This window comes from Salmo salar, chromosome 10 (genome assembly GCF_965601325.2).
Source record: "Salmo salar chromosome 10, fSalSal1, whole genome shotgun sequence".
NCBI classification, from domain to species: Eukaryota; Metazoa; Chordata; class Actinopteri; order Salmoniformes; family Salmonidae; genus Salmo; species Salmo salar.
In genome coordinates this window covers 27,596,508-27,612,645 of record NC_138300.1, presented here as the reverse complement: position 1 = coordinate 27,612,645, position 16,138 = coordinate 27,596,508, and the positions used below count along the sequence as shown (strand labels likewise).

The 16,138-nt window shown below is 43.1% G+C and overlaps 1 protein-coding gene across 1 annotated transcript in view; it reads left to right on the top strand.

Moving 5' to 3' along the window:
* The window catches only part of LOC106613892 (cytosolic carboxypeptidase 6), a 406,201-nt gene that overhangs the window by 140,980 nt on the left and 249,083 nt on the right, over positions 1-16,138 (top strand). Inside the window, exon 4 of the mRNA XM_045687571.2 lies at positions 11,353-11,447. Coding sequence (XP_045543527.1) covers positions 11,353-11,447 — 95 coding nt within the window. The remainder of the gene's footprint in view (positions 1-11,352; positions 11,448-16,138) is intronic.

Sequence of the window (16,138 nt, the reverse complement as noted above, 5' to 3'; positions counted from 1 at the left end):
GACCCGACCTGCAGTCTTCCTCCACTAATATGTGCAGTGCTAGTATGTGCTGCACATATGGAAGTAATGAAATGACGGTGATCCTACTGTGCTCCTATTTCAGAGGAAAATCTATATCGGAATACAATGTCAAATTTGTTCTTGTTAGCTTTTTATGTTATATTCACATTCAGTTAATATCATGCAGCATGATAGTACTTTAGTTAGTTTAATATAAATAGCATGCTGTACCCTGTTGGGACATGGGTACAATATTTTAGTTTTAAGGCTTTCAAACGTTGAGATATTCCCACTCCCAGTGACCGGAGGTGACAGACTGAATATAAAAGCATTACATTCTCAACTCACTAATCCCTTTCTTTAACACACTTATGAGTATGGTGTGTCAGTGGAGAAATGCTCATCAAGAGGTTTTATAGGCTGTCTTTTTATCATGGGAAATGTAAACTATCATAGCTACAAGAGCAAAATGAAAATGTTTGTTTTTCTCCTGTAATTCCCATTTAATGATATATCCCGCAATGAAATGTTAACAACTCTTCAGTAGGGGCAGCTCATACGCAACAATTTCAAATGTAAACCATGTTACACTATGATTGAATCATGCATTCCACTAGAACTAGATAACTTCATGACTGGTGTCATAACTAAGATACATAGTGGTCTGTTTATAGGTGGATGAGGGAACGTTTGTTCTAAATGTAATAAGAAACAGCTACAGTCATTCTTTAAGGTATGGATTTGCTGTAAGGTGTGCTGGTTGTAGGTTTTGAGCTTGAAGAATTCTTGGATTTTCTGTTGTGTGTGCTTGTGTTTATTGATTTGTTTTCCTGGGAATCGATGGTGGGTGTGGTGTTTTCCATGGTTATCAGACTGTAATCAGTCAACTGCAGGAAAACCATCACTTTTTGTTACGCATGACGTTGCAAAGGTTACTCTGTGCGTTAATGCGATCATGCATTCAATAAAAAGCAGGCATTTTTGGAGTCATGATGCATTACATTAGCGGAGTGCTATAAAGGCATCACAAAAAGCCATTAGACATCTCAACACATTTTTCAAGTGATGAGTCTGAGTCTATTGTCCTCTTTCTTGTACTTCTGTACATTTAACATTTACATTTGAGTTATTTAGAAGACGCTCTTATCCAGTGCGACTTACAATTAGTATTTTAAGGTAGCTAGGTGAGACAACCACATCACTTTACTCTGCTCTCTTGCTTTTCCAAGCTGTTGACACGAGCAGATGCAGCAGAGTTGTCCGTTTCGATCCTTTTTCATAATCTGCAAACAAAGAGGCCCTTGGCGCTAAAATCAGCATGGCTCCATAATAAACTGTGTGCCATATTTTAACTGTCTCCCTCAGAGGCATGTGGGCAGACACGCAGCGTGCATGTAGATGAGCCCTAGTCTAGAAGATTGCTTTTTTACAGCCTCTCAATCAAAGCCAGAGTGCAAACACTGCAGCAACAGATGGGGGCAGAGTGTACCTCTCGCATTACAATACTCTCCCACAGCCATTGTTGCTGTAGGATGTGCCGAGACACAGAGGGGTTAAAGAAGAAGGGGAAGGAGGGAAATAAAAAGCATGAAGCAGGTCCTGCAGAGGCGGATGATAAATGAATTAGGGTGTTACCTCACGAGTGAGGAGTGCACAGCAGCCAGATTGATATTCTTCAGAGATGTTTAGCCATTCACACTGAGCTCTCTCAGCAGCCGCTGCTGATCCGGCAGGGCTGTGGGGTCCAAGTCCCCTGGGGATCACTCTGCATTAAAAACGTTGACCTGTGACATCACTTCCTGCCACGCAGCACTGTTGTCATGACTGTGATGTCCTTGGACCCCCGTGTTGTTGGTCCTGTTGACCAAGGTTTGTTCTCTTTTTCCCCCTTCAAATTGGTGTCTATGTTATTTTGGGGTGTGCTATTGTCAAGGCCTTTGGCAGTGAGGCGAGGCCGAAAATATGCCTCTGCCAACGGAGCTGGACACTCATTAACCTCCCCCTCTCCTCTCCATCACCACGGCCCTGACATATCACCCTCCAGAGTGTCACGAGCAATAAAGCCGTGCTACTTACATTTTTTAATTTGGGCTTCTGTTGATGTGTGAACAGCTGTAAGACTGAATGGCATATCTATCATCTTCCCCCTCAGAATGGAGCAGGGTCAAATGCCATCAGTTACTATCACAGGAAACCCCTGATGCTTTTATTTATTTGGCCTTTTCTCAGATCTGCATATTCATGTGCGTAGTAGAGAGATGAGAGAGCACCTGCTGGCATGGGCTCTGTGAGATGTCCAGCCCTGTTATTTATAGCCAGGATCCTGGGTTCACTCTTAGATGTTGGCACTTCCCCTCTAGACAGTAATGCATTATTCATCTCAAAATGACTAGTATTTCGCCCCATGGCTCTTTGCAGTGTGCCAGGATTGACCAATGGCTGTTTTGTAATTAATGCAGATCGAGCGAAAAGCAAAATAACATATTTACTTTCATGCTTGATATTTTTTGTGCGCTTGACTGAAACACTTCCAGTGGCTAAATCTAAAATACTCAACTTAACCCACACACCCAACACCAGGCGTAGAGATGACAAGACCAGATTGCTTCGCTGCAATGCCCATCTGCCTCCTCACAATATCATTGGTTTTTGACCCAGAGGTTGCCAGGATTTGAAGTTCAAGCTGTAGGATGAAGGTTTAAATGTGGACAGATCAGTGAGAGGGAAGGTAAAGACTCAAATTGTTGAGCAGCTCCATTGGGTCACCTTCAGGTAAGCATAGGAACTCATTGTGTGGGGATATATAGACGGATGACCAAACCAGTCAGCATACATACCCCAGCCAGAGCAATGGAAACCATCCCCAGAAAAGTGCTTCTCTGTCAGGGAATGGATTCAGTGTGAGAGTGGTTAAAAATATCCCAGGACGCCATTAGCTGATGCTTTTCAGCTTGTGTGTGTGCTAAGCTCTGTGATGGTATACTTCAGGCTTCATTCCTGTCTAGATGTTCATTGCAATGATGGCATGTTTGGTAATCACACCACCCGCTCTCTGCTGCAGTGCAAAAATAGATAGACAAATAAACATAATTAAATACATCATAAACATGTCTCAGCACAGGAACAGGATTCCAATCTGGGAGAAATTTGGGCCCTCCGAAGATTTCATTGGAATTTAATGAGCCGCAGAATATAAATGAAAAATGTGAACATGTCTGATTAACCTCAGCATAAACTGTGTAATAGGTTGACAGATAGGCTAGAGATCATTTGCTCAGGTACCATTACATTGGCTTCCACTGCAGTCAGGAGTAGGAGGTGGCCACGTTTCACAAGCTCAAATTATTGGTAAGGCTAGTCAGAACGCATGTTATTAGACTGCAATCAAAATAACATTTACATGTTAATTTATGTATATTACCCTCTTTTCTGAAGAGATGTGTCAGCTCCCTATACTTAAATAGAAATTTATTCCACCATTCAGCATGTCTCCTAATTTTTTTTAACTGAAAAGTCATAGATCAAATGTGGTCATATAAAACATAATTGCAACATCAAATTTATTGAGTTGCAACCTATGTCTTAGCCCAGTAAATTTCCATTAGGCCTAAATTTACAATCTGTAGTTTTATTGACATGGTAGGACTGATGAAGAGGGTTTTTGCATGAGCGAAAATTATTTATAAGACTTACGTAAGTGGTCTTCTTATTGTTCTGACATTATAGTCTATGTCCAATCATGTTAATACATTCTTGGAATTTTATATGAGTTACACAGTTTAGTCCACTCTTGTTCTCTATTCAGTTTTTAGCCCAAAGGAGGGTTTAGATGCAACTTTGCTTATTTAAGGACTTGACCCTGGAAAATACCCCCAATTAGTGGGAGAATGAAACCATTTAATTGCATTAACATAATGCCTTCTAACGATCATTATGTCCACCAGAATAGTCATGATAATAAAGTAATTACTATTTTGAGAGCACAATTAGCCTCACACCTTTCAGATGCTATAATTACAACCCATACATATAGATGGGTAGTCTCTGTGACTTGGCCTGTGGAGATGTTGGATGTAGAGACACCACATAGGTTGTCAGAGACCAGCCAGTCAGTATAAAGAAGTCAGTATAAAGATGTTATGGTGGAGTGACATGGTAAGAATGCCCTTCAAGAGACAAATTGGTTTTTCTGTTTGCGTGAATATTTGTGTTGTTTTTCACACTTTCTCCATTAGAAAAGCTTTTAGGAACAGAGGCAGTTGAAATAGAGAGAGTGAGGTGGTATGAGGGAGAGAGGGAGGAATGAGAAAAACAGATTGGTTTTCATGCCTGGTAGTCAGCGGGCCTGTAAATCTCCCAGGAGCGGTCCGGAAGACAGCAGAAGGTTGATAGTCATCCATCACTTCTGACAATTCCAGCGCTCTGGAGTGGGCTTGACGGGGGACCCTGAGCAAAAATGCTGCAAGAGATGCAAGAGATAGAGAGAGCTGCTAGACTGAGCAAATGAACTCTGCCATGTTTAAAGCAGGAGGAACATCAGTTGGCTCTGAATTAGGTTTATTCATTTGATATGACCATCTTCTTGGTCCTCCTCCTGCAGCAGGAGACTGTTGTCTGTAGAGGCTGTCATTAGTTCTAGCCTGGCCGTATGAGGTGAGTGGACCTGTAGGACTGGCAGCTCTTCTAAATCATACAGGAGGGAATCATAGAGGGGAAATGCTTCAGTAGGAGAGAAATAGCCAGGTCTCCTCAAGAGACCAGAGATTGTACTTAATATTTAGAGCATGGGCATTTCTCTTGCCAAGGTGAATATATTAAAAGCATGGGCTGTCAGTATGCATCGCTCTGCTCTTTACTTGTGTGGATGTTGGAGAAGACACATGCTTGATAGGGGAGGGCTGTGTGAGCACAGAGATACTTTGTGGCGCACAGATATCAATATTCCTCATATTTATCTGGTTGAGGGTTTATCCATCTGAAAATTCAGCAGGCGAAAAATGAAGACCAGGCTAATAAAGATAGCTGCATGCTCACAGCATGCGTCAAAGCTCACTGTGTTTTATTGCCTGAGAGCTATCGAAACACTCTGCCGATTACATTGGAGGCAGTGGAGCCTTTTCATATCTGAAGCAGTGTGGCAAGCTGACCATGGAAAACACACACACAATCAATACATTTAACGCATTCAAAGTATGCATACTTATTCACACTGTATATAAGCATCTATAGGCTACATATGGTAACTTAGTTATATGCTGTATATATATGCTTGAAAATGCGCCCATAGCGCAGTAGTGCCGAGTCTGTTATACACAGTATTTTAGCAGTTTTATATTATTATTGCCTCAGCTGTAGAAATGTCCTCAATAGGTTAATGGAATGCTTTTTGAACTCAGAGGGTATTATTGTCTCTCTATGTCTGACCTTCTACATTGTCTGGAGGATATTGAGCTTGACTGTCAGACACTCAAAGGAAAGGCCTAATTAAACTTGTTTGAATCGTACATGGCCATACAATGGATTTATAGATTGCCTTTCACGTAAAGACCCAAAGCGTGAACTTCCTGGTTCTATGGTTAAATAATAGATACCAATACAAAAGGCTGTGAATGCCTATCCAAACAAAAGGTCTGAAGGCTGCTTTAAATGACTGTCACCGTTTCCTGTAATCTGATAGCTCTGAAACAAGACTTTTGAATACATATTTTTTTGAGAAGGAAGTTAAAAGCTGACATTTAAAGGCTACCCAGCAGGTCTTCAGATCAATAGTTAGGTATCTGAGACTTCACATTACTTTATTTTACAGAGGACATTTCAAAACAATACAAAACCCCCAAAAACAACATCCTATTTTTGTTTTGTCCATGTGAAGCTCAGGTGGCGACAGGAAGACAACAGGAGATGCCACTGACAGTGTAATATTTTTAACCTGAGGTCAGTGTCCCCTCCACAGGCCGCCACCCTGAGCTGACATTGGCAGCTTGTGAGCGTCCTGTCAGGTCTTCCAGAGCAAAGAGCTCTCCTGCTCCTGCTAATCCCCCACAGGAGACAACCCTGTCCCTCTGCATCTTGAACTCATGGCCATGCAGTTTTTTTTTTACAACCGGTGTGATGAAGGGAGGTTAACCACAGGTCATGATTGTGTTGCATTAGACAGGACCTTCACCTCTGGGGCCAATAGAGTAAAGCCTTGGGATTGCAGTGTTCTGACTGTGTGAATCCTCAAAGGCATACCCCATAGCACTAAAAGTGTGAAATATAACCCTTGCCGTATCTTTAGGCTGAGGTCTAGCCCTATGTTTTATAGGGAAGAATTGTGGCTGGCGCCCCTGCGTTTCCCCTCTGTATTCCTGTCTGCCGTGGCATCAGGGCTGTCACTCACTTCATTGTGAATCTGATATTGGCCTGGTGGTGATGCTTTTCCAGCGATCGACTGATCAAAGCCTGCTGGAGAGGAACAGGTAGGCTGCCACGAACAATAAGCCTGGGTGTCTGTGATGACTGGAGACACACTCTTTTCACGCCATTTCGCCTGGTGGGTGGTGTTGTAGATTTCAGTGCGCATACGGGTGCACACCATATACAGTCATTGGTGCACACATTGGTCGAGAACGAGCCAAGCACTTGCTCAAGTCCGGATCGTAGAATCTACTCAACACACCACTAAGCCATAGAGTACTGGTTGGCTAAGCCTAACCACAGTAATGGATGTTATTCTGTTTCATCAGGGAGCCAGAAAGATTAAGTAAACAATTGTAATCGCTGAATTCACTTTATGTTTGCTGTTTCATGCAGCCACAGAATTGAAAGAAGCTAAACAAATTATTTTGTATTCGAATTTCGCATGGTTTTAAGTAGAGAGATATCATTCACACAAAGTAATGAGACTGGGTGTGTAAGTATACCTCCAGCATAATATGGTAAAGTTGGCCTCATGTATTGGCCCTCAAACAAATAAATAAGACCAAGGACATACAAAATCCATCAGATTAACTGGTTTTAATTAAGCCAGCAACGCTGATACCAAATTCATTATTGTTAAGAAAAAAAAAGATTATCACATTGGGAGAGATAGAGAGATGCTCGCACACATAGAGCTAATGCAGCTATTTCTACTACTGTACAACTCACACATGTATCATGCATATCAATGTATTTATGCATGATCATTGATCATACTGACCTGAAGTATTGGTTAGCTTTGTTTTGTAGTTCACATCAGTCACTGAAAATGGAGGGGTAAAGGGTAGGCTAGGCTCAGTAGTTCTGATCTTGTTCATCTAAATGCAAATAATTCATCTCATTGATTGAGAGTATACAGGTATTATTGCATGTTGACTAACCAATCACAGTGAAATTAGATCAAATCTAGTCATTTTTAATTCAGGTAAATGTAGTAGATTGGCTTGATAGCAGCATTGACATTGTTGGTTGGCTAGTAAACTAAACTCGACATTACACATCGTTCACTTTTGGGAAAACTAGTCCAGCCACTTGGTAGCTAGCTATCGTTAGTTCAAATAAAGCAATTATGTACTAATATGAAAATGCAATGGTAAACAATAACGTATAAACCCACCATAGTGATGTTGGTGAAGAGGTTAAGAAGGAGGTCCCAAGCGGAGGGTTCTCGTTGAACATGGACGCGCATCGGACAGTCCTTGCACTTTTAAATCCACGCGAAATGGCGTAAAAAGAGTGTTTCTAGTGATGACTGAGGGGCTCTCTGCTGTGTACTCTGAGCCAGACAGACACAGATCCACTGGTTCTACAGTCCTGTATGTGTTCCACAGAGGGCAACGAGTCACTTCCTGTTCACTCCCTACACCACTTAACTCTACTTAGTACCCATGACCCTTGATTCTCAATGTAAACAAAAGTGTCTACCATTCAACTCTGAAGTCTGAATCATGATTCATCATGCCTTGCTGCACTTCCCTGGATCTCTCAACTTGCACTTCTAGCTAGCTAGATCACATGTTGTGTATTTTTGTTCCACTGGTAGAGGGATTGCATTGTCCGTATAGACTACCACCCTATTAAGAATAATCTCTTTAATATTTCAGTGCTGGTTTCAGTTCAGGAGCTGGCCTCACTGTGGATTGATATGTATCAAAAGACAGCATTTTGCACCCAAATTCTGTTTAACATAGAGCTATTTTAGTGTGGAGCCTGGACTGGGTTATCAGTGCCCGGCCTGGGAGCTCTGAGTGCTGTGATTCTGTAGAGGTCAGTGGTTAGGTGAGGGCCACACTTCACATTCACTACCCTGATGCCTGTCAGGGGCGGCAGGTAGCCTAGCGGTTAACAAGCTGACTAGGTGAAAAATCTGTTGATGTGTCCTTGAGCAAGGCACTAAACCCTAATTGCTCCTGTAAGTTGTTCTGGATAAGAGTGTATGCTAAGTGACTAAAATGTCAAATGTAAAATTGTTTTGGGGGAAATGGTTGGGGAAGCTACTCTGAAAAATAGTTGACCAAGCTACCAATTACTTCACACTGGAAGAGGTTGAGCTACACTAAAGCTACCTTTTAAGAAAATATAGTTTACTACATTCAAACTACTTTGTGATAAATTGTCAAAACTAAATCTGAAATGTCATAGACTACACATTGCAATAATAGATCACTCTGGGGTCAGATGTTAACAGAATATGTAATTAAGCCTATTAAACACAAAAAGTGACAATTAGGCAGGTCTGATTACGGAAAGAAATACTTCACCCGTATTTTCTTTTCATTTAACAAAAGAAGTGTAGTTCCAGTAGTTAGCTACACCGCTACATGGCAAAAAAGTTATTAACTACTGAAAACACTACCAAGATTTGAATTTAGTTCAACTACCACCAAGCTACGACAATATGTAGTTGAACTATATGTAGTTCAAAACTCCCCAACACTGCTTCCTTCTCTGCTGCTTACAGTCAACACATTGGAGCTAGATCAAAACATTCAGAAATGTATGAGATAGTACTCAATGTAGAATTTCTTGTTTTTTATTAATTTTACATTATTTCGCCAAAGGTTTCGCCAAAGGCAGAAATCTTCAACGAATGGTTACGTAGTGGTTACACGGTGCTTGTATCATGGTGTGTGCTGCAGGGTGACAGAGAGACACCTGTTTGGGCTCCGCTCTGGCAGTGACAGGGACATAGGGGGGTTTGACATGCTTCATGGAGATGACAGCTCAGACAGCCTGGATGTTAATCTGTTCAAACTGTTCAATGTGTAATTACATTTCCAGGACAGTGCTCACCGTACCTAGGGAGACGGGCACCCAAATTGGTCCTGGGTGTAGGCAGAGTTTATAACGAGAGTGGTGGGCCTACAGCACCCAACCGCCAGTCAGTCTTCCTGTGTGTGATGAGTGGGTTCCAGGCGGCGTGGGCCACACAAACCACTTAATGACCCCAAAGTAAAAGACTCTCCAATTTGACTCCTCTCTCATCCTCATCTCAATCTCCCATTGGCCTCGATGATGATGCTGTAGGACTCTGCAGACTGGCAAGGATCGCTGGAGAGCCACTCCTCATGGTAGCTAACACAGCTAACACAGCTAGCACAGCTAATACAGCTAGCACACCTAGCACAGCTAATACAGCTAGCACAGCTAATACAGCTAACACAGCTAATACAGCTAGCACACCTAGCACAGCTAATACAGCTAGCACAGCTAACACATCCAGATGTGAGCCGCAGCATCAGCAGTACCAGCAGTTTTTGGATGTGGAAAGATTAATGTGTGCATAAGCACAGAGAGGCAATCAGGGCTAGTGATGATTTTCCATTATAAAGGACAGGGACACATATGAGCTATGATGCGGTGTAGGGTACATGTTAGAGGCTCGGTGTCAGGGAAGTGGATGATGAATGATGACCCTCTAGTGTAGATCTGTCACACTCATGTCACTTCTGTTCCCAGTTAATACCAGTGAAGGGTGAAGGTTTAAAGGCTTAAGAAATTCAACCCCCCAATGATGTGATCAATCTGAGAGCCAAACCTTACAGCAGCATCAGCACTGTACTGTAGGCCTATATGCTGTGGTTTGGTCTACTATGTTTTTTGAACAGTCGCTCAGTTTCTCCATCTACATGTTGTAAATAAATTCCCTCAGAAGGTATGCTGGCTGCAGGATTAACTTTCAGGCATGCATGCTGTTGCAATGAGTTTGGAATATAAAACAGTGAATCTGCCTAGATACAATACCATTGTGCATCATGCAATGAAATCAATAACAGGTCTCTATGTTTACGGGTCTCAGTGAAATATGACTTCAAAGAACACACTGTCTTCTCTTCCTTGTGTGAGTCTTCATGTGATCCAGTGTTGAGCTTGAAGAAGAGGGAAGGAACCTCTTTAATCACCTTGTCTTAACAGAAGCACAGAGACTGTTGCAGCCTGCCTGCTTTGGTGGAGTACAGAGCTCCCCCTCGGAGTTCAGACGCTTAACAAATAGATTACAGGCATGAGACACAGCCACTGAATAAGACAATCTGAATTGGAGAAAAAGAAGAAAGATGACCAATGTAAGGCAGAGAATGAGGATGTATTTGCCTGAGGAAAAGCTGAAAGTAGGCTGGCAACAGATGTGCAGGGCAGTAAAGTGTAATTGAAATGCCAGCAGCGATGGTCTTATCTCCACGGTACAGGAGCCTGCTGCCAGTCAGAACATCAGTTAAATGTCATTTTACCTAAGTCTGAATCAGCCTGCCACAATCCCTGCTCCTGTGATGGCAAGGAGGGAGGGGGAAGAGGAGGGGGTGTTGTAATAGGATTTCAGTAGCACACAGTTCACTTCCACCACCTGGACTTAGTTGGTAATTTGATATGGTCCATCAATAGGATTCATTTACTGCATGGTGATATTATTATCATTATTTATATATTTATTATTCTCTCCCCCTCCATATTTCTTCCCCTGATTCTAATCAGGGATCCTGGCGGAGGAGGGGGGTCCCAGTGCATTTCCTGGGAGAGTAGGAAATATCCCTCACTCAGCCATGAATGAGGGTTTTAAAGCCAAGCTGGCCCCATGGTAGCTTGTCTGTTTCAGCATGATCATCTGCTAGGCCACCATTTCACCACGCTATCTGTTGACAGACATGTCCAGTCTTTTCATCTGTACTTTATAGTGTGTTGTACTGTCATGTATTGAAGCTCACTTTCTTATCTCCACTCTGACATCGTAATCAGTCATTATATACGATTGATGAGTGGTGTGTTGGCATCATGAACGTTCCTCTATTTCCCTCTCAGTGCTCACCTTCTGATATTTCTACCTTTTCATATCATCCCCCTTTTCTTGCTCTTGAATTCTTCCAATCTAATGGAATGTTCACGTTTGTCTTTCAGAGGGTGATTTTCAACATTGTCAACTTTAGCAAGACCAAGAGCCTGTATAGAGATGGCATGTCTCCAGTGGTGAAGTCCACCAGCCGGCCTAAATGGTACGTTCACGGTTTTCAAAATAAACATTTTAAACTGCACATTTTGGAACAAGGACCTTTATGATGAAAGCTTAAACCCACACATTAACTGAGGTTTTACTTTAAACCTGAAACCTTCATGTTTATTATGATAGGAAAACCTCCATGTAGTCATCCTCAGGCCATAACAGATCGATCCAGCAAAGCTTGTCCAAACTGTCAGAATCAGAGTCATCTAACAGGTGCATAAAGGGGCTGTTTGATCTCACTCAAACACGTCTTTACCAACGCAGTAGGTAGTGGTTGAGGGCAGATTTCTAGATTGTAACTTTTTCCAAAGTACTACTTGCTTGTTTATTATTTAGTTGTGCTAAAATTGTTCTGCTACAACCTGTTCAACCTGTACCTCTAATTTTCCAGACATTAAAAATAGTGTTTGAAGTTGTGAGATTAGATATGTTGCTAAAGATGTTCCGTTGCCATGGCAGCGATGTCCTGGTAGTTAGAGGGACAGTGACAGGGATGTTGATTAGAGAATTAGACATGAGGCAAGAGCAGTTACATACAGTACATAACGCTTTGTCGTAGACTTGGACCTACATAGGCTTAATGTTCTCCTGTAACTGAAAACTTGTCCTCTGTGTCACACTGTTCTGTGTCAAACATAAGGCCCCTTTACAGCTAGCTCAACTAAAATGTTTGTTGTCATTCAACGAGAGACAAATCATTTTATGAAGAAAAATTATATTTAAGAAATACTGAACCAAACATCTTGGTTAGATGTAAAATTGTGAGACTAAAATCTCCTCGGCTAAAACGTCAACATTTATGACAGATTTCTTTAGTTATCTTAGATTCATTTTGACTATTTTGAGGACAAACATTACTATTGCCACTTTTTTCTCATTTTTCAAGCAAAGGTCTTTTAAGGGAGTATGCGAGCGCACTCGTTCGGTTCACGGCTAGGCACCAGCCGAACCAAAGCATGTGGAAGGCTTAAGACTGATGCATTAGAATTCCAAAACTGATGTGTCTGGGCCCATTTGCATGTGAACCGTTGGGTGCTTATGTGATGGCTGTCGGAGGTAATAGTCGGAGACTGATGGATGCAGAGGTGGGGCGGGAGGGTGTCGTGGGGCTGGCCGCTGTCTGCCAGACACACCGAGGCACGGGGCGTGCCCGTTCAACAGGAGCCTTGACATCTGTCATAAGGCGATCAAGGGCAGCCATTGAAACAACAGGCATCTGCCACAGGAAACTGTCGACGTCTGCCAACCCCTGGTCACAGGCTAATGGGGAGAGACAACGAGAATGAGATGCCAGAGAGCAACAATAAACTACTTTGCATCTCACAGCCAGATTCACACTTTTTACATGCCATGTTACCATAGGGCTGTTCTGACTCTTTGAGCTCCACTTTCTCTCAATGTGTTCTGTTCAATGGCTTTGTGTGCAAATTTGTTTTATCTTGATCTGGTGGGAAACTTTATGGGAAAATGTTAAAAAATAAATAAAAAAAGTATAACTTGTGGCGTAACAAATGCTATTACTCTATTCTACATTGTTCTATTCCTGTTGTGAGAGAAAAAGTGGATACCTATCAATATTTTCTACAAGATGTGTTAAAGGATACAATGGGGAATAGATGGAGTTTTTGGCTATTGATGTGGCTATATGCGGAATTGCAATGACCTTGTGCCATTTATGAAAGGGGAATATCCAACTGAGAACAGTTCTGCCTACAAATGCCAAAGTCCGCCTCATCAAAGGGCTGCGTGGGGAGGCCTAATCAAACAGTGGTCCCCCCCATTTCCACAACCCCAGTCTCCCCCCCACTGCCACAACCCTAGTCCCCCCCACTGCCACAACCCTAGTCCCCCCCACTGCTACAACCCTAGTCCCCCCCACTGCCACAACCCTAGTCCCCCCCACTGCCACAACCCTAGTCCCCCCCACTGCTACAACCCTAGTCCCCCCAACTGCTACAATCCTAGTCCCCCCCACTGCTACAACCCCAGTCCCCCCCACTGCTACAACCCTAGTCCCCCCACTGCTACAATCCTAGTTCCCCCCACTGCTACAACCCCAGTCCCCCCCACTGCTACAATCCTAGTCCCCCCCACTGCTACAACCCTAGTCCCCCCCACTGCTACAACCCTAGTCCCCCCACTGCTACAAGCCTAGTCCCCCCACTGCTACAACCCTAATCCCCCCCACTGCTACAACCCTAGTCCCCCCCACTGCTACAACCCCAGTCCCCCCCACTGCTACAACCCCAGTCCCCCCCACTGCTACAACCCTAGTCCCCCCCACTGCCACAACCCTAGTCCCCCCCACTGCCACAACCCTAGTCCCCCCCACTGCTACAACCCTAGTCCCCCCACTGCCACAACCCTAGTCCCCCCCACTGCCACAACCCTAGTCCCCCCACTGCTACAACCCTAGTCCCCCCACTGCCACAACCCTAGTCCCCCCCACTGCTACAACCCTAGTCCCCCCCACTGCCACAACCCTAGTCCCCCACACGCACAACCCTAGTCCCCCCCACTGCTACAACCCTAGTCCCCCCAACTGCCACAACCCTAGTCCCCCACACGCACAACCCTAGTCCCCCCCACTGCTACAACCCTAGTCCCCCCACTGCTACAACCCCAGTCCCTCCACTGCCACAACCCCAGTCACCCCCACTGCTACAACCCTAGTCCCCCCCACTGCTACAACCCTAGTCCCCCCACTGCTACAACCCCAGTCCCCCCACTGCCACAACCCCAGTCACCCCCACTGCTACAACCCTAGTCCCCCCACTGCTACAACCCTAGTCCCCCCATTGCTACAACCCTAGTCCCCCCCACTGCCACAACCCCAGTGCCACAACCCCAGTCCCCTCCAGTGCCACAACCCCAGTCCCCCTCACTGCATCAACCCCAGCATAGTAGGAGGCCAATCCTGGGAAGAGGATAAGACAGTGTTCAATGTTCTACTGAATCTGTGTTGTTTCTGGAGGATCTCTGACTGAATAGCAAGGGTAGAGCACTGCTTCTCTGTTTTCTATGAGATTACAGAGGTGTGACAAACGGCAAGAGGGCCCTTCTTAAACACTTACAGTGCCTTGCAAAATTCCCCTTGGATTTCTTCACATTTCATTGTGTTATAAAGTGGGATTCAAACGGATTTAATTGCAATTTTTTTGTCAACAATCTACTCAAAATACTCTGTCAAAGTGGAATATAAAAATAAAAAATTACATAGCTAAAATATAGTTGTTGCATAAGTATTCAGCCCCTTTGTTTAGGCAAGACTACATTAGTTCAGGAGTAAAAAGTTGGCTTAACAAATCACACAAGAAGTTACATGGACTCACTCTGTGTGAAATAATAGGGGTTGACATGATTTTTGAATGACTAACCCTTCCTCTGTCCCCCATACATACAACATATGTAAGGTCCCTCAGTCAAGTATTGCATTTCAAGCAAAGATTCAACTACAAAAACCAGGGAGCTTTTTGAAATCCTCACAAAGAAGGGCAGTGATTGGTAGATGGGTAACAAAAACACATCAGACATTGAACGTCTCTTTAAGCATGTTCAAGTTAATAATTATGCTGTAGGTTTATGTATTAAACCACCCAGACACATTAAAGATCCAGTTGTCCTGAACTGAGCTGCAGGACAGGAATGAAACTGCCCAGGGATGTTATCATGAGGCCGTAGAGGATTTTAAAACAGAGTTCAATGGCTGTGATGAGAGAAAACTGAGGATGGAGCAACAATATTGTAGTGACTCCACAATAATGACTTGAATGACAGAGTGAAAAGAAGAATACAAGTATACAGAATATTCCAAAACATGCATCTTGTATGCAGCAAGGCACTAAAGTAATACTGCAAAAAAAAAACATGGCAACAGAATACACTTTTTGGTGTTTTTGGCAAATGCTTGGGGCAAATCCAGCACACCATTGAGTCACTGCCTCCTTATTTTCAAGCATGGTGGTGGCTGCATCATGGTATGGGTATGCTTGACATCGGCAAATACTGGGGAGTTTTTCAGGATAAAAAGAAACGTAATGGAGCTAACCACAGGGAAAATCCTAGAAGAAAACCTGCTTCAGTCTGCTTTACACCAGACACTGGGAGAGGAATTAACCTTTCAACAGGACAATAACCTACAACACAAGGCCAATTCTACACTGGAGTTGCTTACCAATTAGACAGTGAATGTTCCTGAGTGGCCAAGTTACAGTTTTGACTTAAATCTGCTTGAAATTCTATGGCAAGACTTGAAAATTGCTGTCTGTCCATGATCCCCAACATCTTGACAGAGGTTGAAGAATTATGAAAAAAAATGATGGGCTAATATTGCGCAATACAGGTGTCTAAAGCTCTTAGAGACTGACAGCTGTAATCGCTGCCAAAGGTGTTTCTAAGTTGTATTGACTCAAGGAGCTGAATACTTATGCAAAGACTATATTTTAGATAATTCATTTCTATTAATCTTAAAAAAATATATATATATTGTTCCACGTTGACATTACAGAGTATTTATGTGTAGATTGTTGACAAAAAAGTACAATTAAATCCATTTTAATCCCACTTTGTAACACAATTAAATGTGAGGAAATCCAAGGGGTATGAATACTTTTGCAAGGCACTGTAATCTCTGTGTACGTGTGAAAGCAAAAAGGCGTCCTTTATTAACACTAGCAGAGCTCT